Below are 12,374 nucleotides of genomic sequence, written 5' to 3' on the forward strand. Positions count from 1 at the left end.
ATTATCGCATTTTGGTCTAAATTGACAAATCGCAATAATCCTACACAAAATAATTTATGGAATTAACAGAATAAGAGTCATCTTTTTGTATTTAGTATACTGTAAAATAGCATTTCCAATAGGTAAATTTACAACATTCCCTTAAAAATTACAATATCTTCAAAGAAAATTTAATATATAAAATGAGGTATATACCTGAAATATATGCATTTCATTCTTACAACATATTTCATAACCAAGTATATTCTGTCCAACCTCGTATCTTACCTGCTATTGATGTGATCAGAATTTAAGTGTAGCAGTGACTGCTAAATACATTTACTAATATGATAAAAATAAGGAGATGTGGTATGATAATGGTTAATTAGACGAATATACACCACAGTTCAAATGAACAGATGTTCATAGTAACTTATCTGCACAATATATTTAAGATTAGTTATTTTGGTTTTTCTGGCCTATATCTATATTAAACATAAAAAGTAAACATTTTAACAGTATAGACATTTTAGTACAGTTTTTCTATCTGTTTTCAAAGTTTACATTTCATATAGAAATAAGAAAATGTGTATATACAATAAAAGTATACAGAGATAAGATAAATTAATTCAACGTACACGTGACATAATAAATAAAAAATTTATGAATAAAATACAGTTTACATGTACGTGTGCATCATAGAAACAATATCAACTTTCAATCTAATACTATAATGTAATTGAAAAGTAATTCATGATGAGAGAGAATACAATGTGATTCAGTACTTTCAATTACAAATATTTGAAATTATTCTGATTTTACATTAATTTAACATTATAAAAAGAAAATTAATCAATTAAAAATATCTATTAAGGTGGTATGGGAGTCTAAATTTAAAATGATAGAATTTTTTCATACTTTGAAAAAATTGTATAGGTCACCGTGCATTTTCCTAGGCTACGGGTTATGACAAAATGACACATTGTGTATGGATTATACAGGAAAAACATTATTATGTGATTAGAAGCTGAACTGAATGATAGAATTGTAAAATAAAATACGAGGAGATAGCTTTTAGAAAATGCTTTGAGAATATCAAAATAAAAGATAGGATCACTGTGTGTTTTTCTATGCCTAGAATTCAAAATAGCAAAATTCCTTCAAAAAATGATCTTTTTTAGAGTTACCTACCCTTAAAATGCCAATTAAAAAAACATTGAAAATCGAGCTAAAATTATCTTCACTTGTAAAACATTCATATTTATGAGTTATAAGCTTATAAATTTGATCTTTTAAATGAAAATTCACATTTGTTAACTGCATTCCTGCAATATATTTTGCTAACTTGATTTAAAATCTGGACCTTACGTTCTCTGTATTTTCATAATCCAAGACGGCGAAAGACACCCATACCACCTTAAAAACATGCAAACGTTCAAGCTGCGACGTTCTTCATTTAGGAATAATCTCGATTCATAGTTGGATTGATCCTTTTCAACTTGAAAATTGCAAAGCTTGTTGTACCATTTTATTAATTCACAGCAAATTTTCAATAACAACCAGTTTCTGTGAAGTCATTTTTTGTTTTTAATTTCTAAAGAAAAAATATTATTACAATCAAGCATAAAAAAAAGTTGTAAATGTTGAATATATTGCTATTTTTAGTTGAAGATATAACAATATCCTTCGCATCAACTTTTTCAACATAAACTTTAAGAGGCTGGTTATAAAACTGTCCAAAATGAAAGACTCGTCGACTGTACCCAAAGTTATAATTTACAACAGAGACTTCAATAAAACCAGCTCTGTCGTAATGTAAAAATAAGCTGAGTGGGTTTCCTACCATAACCTTATCAGACCCAAATGACAGGCAATAACCATCTGTAGGCAAATAGCCGAAAAGATATTTCCAAACACATTTTGAACATTCTAATAGTACAGTTCTTTTAAAAACTCCGCCATCATGTTTCCCTATCCCGAGCTTAAATAATAAATTGCCACTGTTTGAATCTTCAAAATCAATAATTATCTTTGTTTGAATAGTTCTCGAGGTTCCAAAGTTTTTAGGGCGAGTAAATATCACAGGAGTTTTAAAATAGTCGCTTGGATACGTGCCACTAAAATTTTTATTAGACATAGTTTTATTATCTTCAGATATGTATAAACTCGGGTACAAAGTGTAACCATCAAACCCAACTTGATTTGTTTTAATGGTCATGAAAACAACATGTTTTGTATATGTAGCAAAAACAGGCCATAATGGATGTTTAAATTTGAAGGGTTGAATTCTATGCAACTCTATGGTTGTCTTTGTGTATGGAAATTTAGCAAGAAACAAAAGTGACAAATCAGAAGGTTGATAATAAAGTATAAAATGCCCTTCAGCAAAATGTGAATTGGTTTCACTTTTGAAAATGTCTTTACTTTCAATTAAAACCATATTTCCAATTGAAAGACAGACGCCAAACTTGTTTTGACAAGAGACACCACTGACAGAAAAATATGCTGGAAACAATAAGTGTGTGCTAATGCTGTCATTTGTTAATCCAAATTCAAAAATAAGTAATTCATTAAACTCTTTTCGTTTAAAAGACATTTGGTTGAATTTGATAGAAAATTCTACAAAACTTTCTTGTTGATGAAAAAAAGATGTGTTTGCAAAAACACCTTCATACTTATAAAGTCTACTTGTCGAACCGCAAGACATTTTTCCAGTTGGTTTTGTAGCTACAGTCTGATTATCAGCTGATCGACATGCAAATTGACTTGTTACATGAGTGTCGAATTTCAATCCAGTAACTGAAAATATATAAATATATATATGTATATATATATAAAAGAGTTCTTAGTGTAAAATATAATAAATTAAGTAAATAATTTGAAGAAGTAAATCAATCAGCTACAGTTTAACAATTAGAATAATTTTGACTTTTATTCTTTATATAGCAAAAATAGTACCAGTAAGTTTGTCATCGATTCTAGTTACAAGTCCTCTATCTGTGTCAATCACGTGTAAAAAAAATAAAGATATGAAGCAGACCTTCTTTTGTGGTAGTATAGTTGGTCTCAAGCTCATTAGGGTATATGCGATATTAGCACCCAGTAAAATGTTTGTTATTGAGTGACAGAACATCATCTAAATATCTGAAAGTGAAATTAAAGTAATTCGCATGATACTTTTCCCGTTTGTCTTTGCGAAGGTTCTGAATGAATTCTGCTTCACACGTGTACGAAAACAAATCGGCACGTAGGGGTGTATAATTCATATCCATTAGAATACCGACTGTGTCCTGAAATATCATTCCCCCAAACTAACTACAAATGTACCAATTAAATCACAAACTTTCATAAATATACCAATCCTATCTGTAACTGTTTATATCACACGGAAATTAATGTGAAGTAAAAAAGATGTTAGAATGTTTAACTTTCAACGATACTTATTGAACTCAAAATCCAACTTACATGAAAGTGTTATAATATCAATACACACGAACAAATGCAAAGTTTCTGCTTGTATTCATACTTACGTTTTCCGTGTTCTATAAGGGTGAGTGGTATCAATAGTATTTCCCGCACAAATATGAAAATACAAGTGGCCAATACAAAAAACCAAAATAGGGCAAAAATATGCATCAGGTATTTGGCCATGGGAATGTGTTCTCTGAGATATTGTTCCAATTCAAAAGTATCACCATATGCAAGGAATCTTTGATAAAGCCTTTGGGCATTTCTGACATTTCGACGCCTCTGTCTAACGTGTTCTTGATTAGGCTGTATAGCGTATGGGATTATCGGGGAAACAGTTGTTTCAGCTTAAATGGTATTTTTAAAATCGTGTTGATTAAAGATACCACATATAAGACACACTGTTTTACTTTTTGCAAGAAATAAATAAACACAATTGTTATATTGTTGTAGATATATTTTCCAAAGACATTTAAGGAATTCGCCGCCTGACATCGTCGTTGGTTTCCTGCAAATATTACAAAAAAAATTCAATGTTTTCTAACATATAGATGATTAAAAGATTATAATGCAATAACAACGATCATCTATGGAAAAAGTTACGATTATCATAATTCTTAAATTCAATACACTCGTTTAGTTACTATGGAAGTAGTTTGCACCTGAGAGATTTTCATTTAGAACATAATTAGTTGAACTGTTTGCAATTAAATAAATATATGTCGCTCCTCTTCTTTATGACATGTATAATACTAATAGTCAATTCATGATTTTAACTTAATGATGTAACTAAAAGTGGCATGTTGACTGGGGACAAACCATGTCGTGAATTGAAAAGTAAAATTTAAAATCAGATTACACTAAAATGTTAACAGATGGAAATATGAACAAGTTCTTGGTTATCAAACGACTTGTTATGCGAGTTTGAGTGGTAAGACTAGTAATCGATCTATTAGGAGGTCATTTACAAAATACAAAAAGACTATATAAAAGGATACAAATATGTGTTCCTTATAACACGACAATGTACAAATAAATTATTTCCATCTTTCAAAGTCGAATAAAACTCAAAATAATCTCTGTATGATTCTTATGAACATGATAGATGTTTGATTCACAATACACATATTTTTTTGGTACTTTCTTTTCTCTTAGAGCTAATAATGCATATTTTCCTAACTCTTTTTGGTGCTAACCTGCATCTAATTTGCCTATTTACCTATTCGGCAGATCGTGTATCCAATGTCATCTTAGATTGTAACAAAAAATAATCGGTTTGGACCGTCACCAATTTGGGAAAAAGAGTGCAAGTCATCTGTATGACTTTACATTGATACAGGAAAGATGATCAAATTCTGTTTATAACTACGTAAATTTTTACAAACATATTTTATTTTGTAGGTTTCATTTTTAACGTGATAGTTAGGGGATATAAGTCATAAAATTAAGATTTATAAAGGCGTCTTTTTGTTGTTGCATTAAACAATTTGGATGACCCTTTGTGTTCTTTATTTTCACAATTTTAGATTTATCGTATAATAACTTTATGAAAATCTTTTTTCATTTCCTTTCCGTTTCCATTAAATTAGAATCTGAACTACAGTAAAACATAAAAGTTTCTTAGTTTCATAATAAGAATTGTATTTATTGTGTTGTATTATTTACTTTTGTATTATCCTTTAGAAATTAAGAATAACTGATTTTGCAATAGAAATATAATTTGAATCACATTTACAATTCAATTGAATAAATGCACGTCATTCTGTTAGATAGTTTGTGTACTTTATTTATCTTCGTGATGTGATTTGGTGTTTGTTTAGTTTTGAACACTTTTATGTGTGAGAAATTGTAAAAGAGGGGCAAAATATACCATAGGGAAAGTCAAACTCATAGATCGAATATAAACTGACAACGCCATGGCTAAAAAATAAAAAGACAAACAATTGTACACAAGACACAACATAGAAAACTAAAGACTAAGTAACACGAACCAAACCAAAAACTGGGGATGATCGCAGGTACTCCTGAAGGGTAAACAGATCCTGCTCCACATGTGGCACCTGTCGTGTTGCTCATGTTATTACAAACCCGGAATACAGTAGACTAAGTAAAATGTCTATTGTGGTAAAATAAATTCCAAGTTGTATACTTTAAATTAATATTCAAGTAATTGGTATGAAATGCAAGTGTTATCAAGAGTGTTGAATTTAGTTCATTGAATACTAATTTTGTTTTGTAAATTTCATGAGGGGCTAGAGGTGGCCCTCAGTTCTAAATACTTTGAACTCAGGCCAACATACTAAAACTTTCACATAGGAAAAAAGTAATTACCCTTGAAACAAAGACACATTTTTTGGCTTCTCACATTTTGAAGCAATTAAGATTCCTTAATCAAACATTGTTTGTATTGTAATGTTAGTTTTGATTCATTTCCCCATGTTTTAACAATTAACATTGGCCGCGATATCTGATCTTAAATTATGTGTTGTATAAGGAAAAAGTCTTAACTCATCAGATGGATTCACATAGAAATACATATAACAAGAATACAGATCAGAGATAACTTGCAGTTATTGACAGCAAGTTCAAAGCCAATAACAACTTAGAAAAAAAATCATGCACCCAAGATAAAGACTCAATTATCAATCAGTTAACATCCAACATCCAATAGGTTAAGTGTAAAAACGTCACAAACTGTCAGAGAAAAACATGACTAATTGCAATGTCACGATACAGGTATCGACATTTTGTGAATCAATGAAAGTGCATGCGTATAAAACAATAATATAAAGTTTGTTTTTAACTTACTGATAACAAAATACATATCAATAACAATAAAAACTATATTCAAAATCTAATTATAGAGTTAGATTGGTAACTTTTTAGAAAAAGTTTATCTAAAGGATCGATAGGTTTACAAGGATCATTTCTAAATTTACGGGTATCGATGTGCTATCCCGTTTGAAACAACTTGTCTACAAACACAAAGCAACTTCAAAACCAAATATACAAATCCAGGATAGTTTATTAATGTTATAAAAATGTAGGATCGCTATGTCTCGCTTTTTCGACAAAAGTCGAAGGCTCGACGAAAAAGGAACAACATAAGCACTTAACTGCAACAGACTATATTTACCTTTTGCCGGTTCGATCAAGGACTCCAAACCTTCTTCTCTTTTGGTGTTTTCTAGAAGTTCAACATTACCATTAAACGTGTGAAGATAATCATTGAAATCTATATTTGTCTCTGAATCGTTTGTATCGCAAGATGAATCTTCAACTGCTATATTTAAGCACCGCTTAACATGAACGTCTAAAGTCTGATGGACGCTGAGAAAGGAGCTCATGCTATTGTGGTTTATTAGTTGTTCAGAGAGGCTACAGCATTCACTCGCATTTTGAAGAAAACTGTCTAAATTATGTTTTCTTGTCAAAAGTTTTGATTCTTTCCTTTTGAAAGCAATAATATATCTATCTATGAGCCTTTGTCTTCTGTTTTCCAATTCTGCAATACCTCTGTTATATATAGCATCCATGTTTTGAAGGAAATCATCTTTTTCATCTTGTAGTGTATTTGTTTTGTCAAGGACTGTTTGCTTGGTAGATTCGACATGGGATATTCGTGTTCGAAGAGATTTTGTGTCATTTCCTAATTCACTTTTCCGCTGTTTGAAAGCTGCTTCAATGTCTTCAAGATCATGCTTACTGATGTCTCTATGTTCATCTAGTGCACATGAAGGACAAAGAACACTTTGACAGTTTGAAGAATTGCAGAAATATTTGACTTTTGCCCTTTCATGATGAGGATTTTGACAAACATCAAGGTTGTCATCTTCTTCTCGGAATGTCTCGGATTTGTTAATGATAAGATTGTGCGTTTTATATTTTGTTTCGTGTTGACAACGACAAATTTCACAAAGGTTAATATTACATTGCTGACATTTAAATGTTATATCAACGGTATTGCCACACTGAGAACATTTCTTAAAAGCATTGTGATCCGAGTGAGTTTGCAAAAATGAAGTCAAATTCCGCCTTGTGTTATCCTTCGGAAAATCGATTGGTCCATTCTTCTTTACTTTATGTACAGCGTTAAAGGTCGGACATTTAATAGTATCCTTTCGGCGACCGAGCCTTTTTATACATTCTGAACAAAATGGATGATGACAGGGGAGAAGCCTAGGTATTCGTTCATCTTCGTCGAAAACTTCTGTACATATGCTGCACTCTAAATATCGACGCTCTAATTCAGTAATCAAATTGACCGTATTTTTAAATGCCATGCTTCCTCATTCTGAAAAATCATAACATTCTTCTAAGAGTAAGAAGTTAAATCTGATAAGTGATTACCGAACTGTGTAAAAAAAACATTAATTAAAGTAGGAAATTTGAAGTAAATAAAAACTTTCTGATTAAGTAAAATGTACACTAATAGTGTACAATGATAAAATGAGTTCCCTATTAAATACCTGGAACAGATAATCATTTAAAAAAAAATATTCACCGTCTGTATTTATTTCACGACTACACGGGGATAAGTACAATACATGTGTTTAATTATTTTATAGATTTAAATTAAATCGAATTTTGGCGTTATTGAACTTTTCTTTTGTACATAATGTTGTATTATAATTTTATTTTTAAGGAAAATGAAACGAAACGATACTATAACAGAAATATGCTATGTTTAAAATATAAATTGGTGTCAACAGTTACAGTTTAGTAACAACAGTGAAGTAAGATTGCCATGCACTGACGTTGGTAATTCTATTCAATTTAGAGGTAAATTTTACGATTCATCATCATAAAGGGTTCTTGGATTGGGGACGCATATTACCGTGAAATATTAGCAATGTATTATATTTTAAGTATCTCCAATTTAAGGGTACACAGATTATTTCAAAAAATATATTTTTATATTAAACATTAGCAAAGGACATTATCAATTTGAAAATTGCGTAACCTTTGTCATGCACATTACGTTATTACTTGTAAAAGTTATCAAAGATACCAGGATTATGATTTAGTACGCCAGACGCGCGTTTCGTCTACATAAGACTCATCAGTGACGCTCAGATCAAAATAGTTATAAATCCAAACAAGTATAAAGTTGAAAAGCATTGAGGACCAAAAATTTCAAAATGTTGTGCCAAAAAAAGAAAAGATGAAAATATTTCCAAATCTAAATGCATTCTGTGCGATGATGATGATGGACGTGTTTAACGACCTTGACTGGATTTACATCCCTTGCACGGAGAGCTTTAAATATTTTCTGCAGTTGGTGGTCAGTAATAGGTTGAAGGCGCCATTTTGGTGAGTGTCCATCTTGGTTTTGCCGAGTTGTTTTTTATTTGTTCTGAGCAATACTGTGTGGTTACAATGTATACAGAGTAACTATATAATGTGTCAAACTTTCGTCAAACCTTTGTTCAAGGCTAAGAAACATATTAATTTAAACGTTCTAGTACGTATGGAATATATTTTTTATCCACGTGCGGTGGCTCTGTAAATTAAACGGGTGTTTTTTAATGTTTAACAACAAGTTACTGTATTTTGTATTTTGATAATGTTATTTAAATAATTAAAATAAAAAAAATACAGTCAATGATGCATCAGCACCAAACAAATGAACAGTTAAAAAGTAACAAAATCTAATTTGAGTTTGAGTTTAAAATCTTAGTCTAAAAAATAACGACATTCGATTTCACGACAATTTATTTAGATTAATTGGCGTCTAGTCTAAAATATTCACGTAATGTCTATACATTATACTCAGCCTCACTGGCACTCATACCACATAAAACAACAGCTCAAAGTTTTAATATCTAAAAATTGAATTTCGGAGATATCTTCATACATTGAAAAATTGGTAATATTTCAAGACACTTTAATAATAAAAGAACAAAGCTCAAATAGTAATCTATGATAATAAAATTTTTAGTGAACGTTGCGGGCACAATTCTTTGGTGAGACTGTATAATATACAAAAATGCAGGTAGCGAGAGAGTTTGTAGGTTTGGTAAATCGACAAAAAAAAAACGGAAATTACCATTGCATGTTATCTGTGAACACTTTGAAACACAATTAAATAGTTAAAAAAACGCTCATTTGTATTAACATGATTAAATAAAACAAATTCTTACTTTTTATATCCGACGAAGTTTGTCCTCACAGCCGTATTTACATGGTTGTCAAGAGTGTTATGTACTATATATCATTTTGTGTTTGCGCATTTATATTCTTTTGTTCGGTTTTTAAAAAAAGGAATAAAGAACTCAGAAGTTTTTTAATGCATACTATCTTTACAGTATAAAAGGTTATCTTACATACGTAAGTTTCAATGAATGTTTATAAATGTTTCATCTCTCCAGTGCAGTTTAAATTTTGTCGACAAAACATATTCAGTCGCTCTGATTGAATTATATATTGAATTGAAAAATTTTACTTACACTTTTGTATAGTTGTTTTGAATGTGTTATGATATAAAACTGCACCGTAATCATTCATAAGTATTCATAGGTAAAATTGATAATTTTTCATAGCAAAGTTAAACAATGTTAGCTTCGATATTCCTTATCTGAATGGTGTGGATGGCTATGCATTGTGTACAGATATCCTTAGCTATATAAAAAAATAAAACAAGTCAAGATACACTAAAATCAATATTTATCGTCAATTACAACTCATTTTTCTTGCATTTTCTTTTTTCATAGGTCAATGAGTAGTTTAATTTCAGTTGGATTTGTTATTACCATTTGTATCTTAATCAAACTTATAAAAAAGTGGTAAAAGATACCAGAGGGACAGTTAAACTCATAGATCGAAAATAAACTGACAACGCCAAGGCTTAAAATAAAAAGACAAACAGACAAATAATAGTTCAAAAAACACAACACAGAAAACTAAAGACTGATCAACACTAACCGCACCAAAAATTGCTCATCTCAGGTGCTCCAGAAGGGTAAGCAGATCCTGCTCCACATGTTGCACCCGTCGTGTTGCTCATATAATGTATGATCATTCGATTTTTATACATTCATGCCTTTCACAAATTCTTTTTTGAGAGTTGCTGATGAAAGTAAATATAGATAAGAGGCTCTCAATAGCCTGAATCGCTCACCATGAAATTGTTTGCTTAAATCTTTTATCAATGATTATTTTTGCTTTTTAAATATATATCAATGAGTGGCATAAAAATGCCATTTGAATGGTCTTCATATTTTTCATATTTCTCCAAACGCAAATTACCCCTTTGTTCCATTTTAGTCATAAATATGATGTTTTTTGACGTACAAGGAAATAAAATGCAAAATTTATACTAGATCTTCTGAAGTCTTTTAGTCCAAGTTTGGCTGAAATCTATTCAGCAGTTTCAAAAGAGAAGATTTTTTTAAAGAAGGCAAACTAGATGAAAAAATTGTGGAAAATTTGTATTCAAAGGGCAATAACTCCTTAAGGGACCAACTGTCAATGTTAATCTTTTAAGTATAAAAATATGATCCCTGATTTGACTGATAATTTCAGGGCAGGTATACCTTGACCTAATAAATACGTTTTCTCTGATTTCCTCTAAATGCTTTATATTTTGAGTTATAAGTATTTTAAGCCATGGTAACCATGTTTTCTGAGGAAAAAGAAATGCTTAACTAACTTTATTCTAGATTACCTAAAAATCATTCAGCTTAAGTGGCTTAATTTGATTCAATAGTTTCAGAGGAGAAGTATTTTAACGTTAATAAAATAATAAACAAATTGTGTGAATGTACGTAATCTTTATCTATAATAATATTCAAGATGATAAACAAACAGTACAAAATTTTCCTAAAATAACACATTTAGAGATAGCAAACCAACAATGGGTTGTCAGGTTCATTCGAAAATGTCAGAGCTGATATAATTTTACCTACTGAACACGTTTAAGTCCGATTTGCTCTAAATGCTTTAGTTTTTATAGATAAGCTCAAAACTGTTTTTTATCCCTATGTTCTATATTTAGCCGTGGCAGCCATGTTTTTTTACGAAACAGAAATAAAACACATGTACAAACTTTTTTCTAGATACTCTAAGGATCATTTAGCTTAGGTAGGCTTAGTTTAATTAGTTCTGTAGTATGAGAAGAGAAGATGTTTGATATAGTTTACACGAGTGCCACAAATGGAACAGGATCTGCTTAGCCCTTCAGAGCACCTGAGATCACCCCTAGGTTTTGTGGGGTATGTGTTGTTTCTTCTTTAGTTTTCTATGTTGTGTCATATGTACTTCTTCGATTTATGAGTTTGACCGTCCCTCTGATATCTTTCGTCCCTTTTTTTACCCCGGACGGACGATGACGATGGACGACGACGGACACCAAATGATGGCAATAGCTCACATTTTCGTCGGAAAGTTGAGCTAAAAAACACATTGGTCGCATGAAATTTAGAACGTATTGTTTTCATTTTTACAGCACTGGGTTGATACCTCTGCTGGTGGTCTATCAGTCTCCAATGATATCACCAGTTATTGATACTGACATAATCTGATAATTTATAAAACAAATCCTTTAAATTGTCCATTAATGAATTTCGAAATTATTAGAAAGTAAGGTTCATCTCTTTCACGCAAAATTGACCTTGATGGCTTTACCTTTTTTTGGTACTTTCTGGTTATATATTTTTTCAACCTTTTTATATTTTATACAAATTTATACCGTGCTGTTTATATCTTTTACAGCACTAGGTCGATACCTCTACTGGTTGGCTATCAGTCCGAAAGTATCATCAACTCAGTAGTCAGTATTTTGAAACAGACATGAATAAAAAACAAACAGTATCAAAATTTCGTTACTTACCTTCGAAATGATAAGAAATAAGGTTTCATCTACTTCACGTAAAGTTGACTTTTGATAAATTCGGTTTTATTGTGTCATTTGTGGTTAAAAAGTTCTT

General features: G+C 30.7%; 2 protein-coding genes across 2 annotated transcripts; both read right to left on the bottom strand.

The window, feature by feature from the left end:
• Positions 1-5: 5 nt before the first annotated feature.
• On the bottom strand, positions 6-3,942 carry LOC139487159 (uncharacterized). The gene is made up of 2 exons (XM_071272135.1): positions 3,510-3,942; positions 6-2,778 (listed from the first exon to the last, which is right to left on the bottom strand). Exons 1-2 carry the CDS (start codon positions 3,628-3,630, stop codon positions 1,574-1,576), a joined length of 1,326 nt encoding a protein of 441 aa, XP_071128236.1. The 5' UTR covers positions 3,631-3,942; the 3' UTR covers positions 6-1,573.
• A 1,321-nt stretch (positions 3,943-5,263) lies between these two features.
• Positions 5,264-7,730, bottom strand: LOC139484461 (E3 ubiquitin-protein ligase TRIM56-like). Its single transcript, XM_071268194.1, has 2 exons — positions 6,584-7,730; positions 5,264-5,367 (listed from the first exon to the last, which is right to left on the bottom strand). The coding sequence occupies exons 1-2, from the start codon at positions 7,728-7,730 to the stop codon at positions 5,264-5,266; spliced, it is 1,251 nt and encodes a 416-aa protein (XP_071124295.1).
• Between the last annotated feature and the right edge of the window lie 4,644 nt (positions 7,731-12,374).

The sequence above is a fragment of the Mytilus edulis genome, chromosome 8 (genome assembly GCF_963676685.1).
Source record: "Mytilus edulis chromosome 8, xbMytEdul2.2, whole genome shotgun sequence".
NCBI lineage: Eukaryota > Metazoa > Mollusca > Bivalvia > Mytilida > Mytilidae > Mytilus > Mytilus edulis.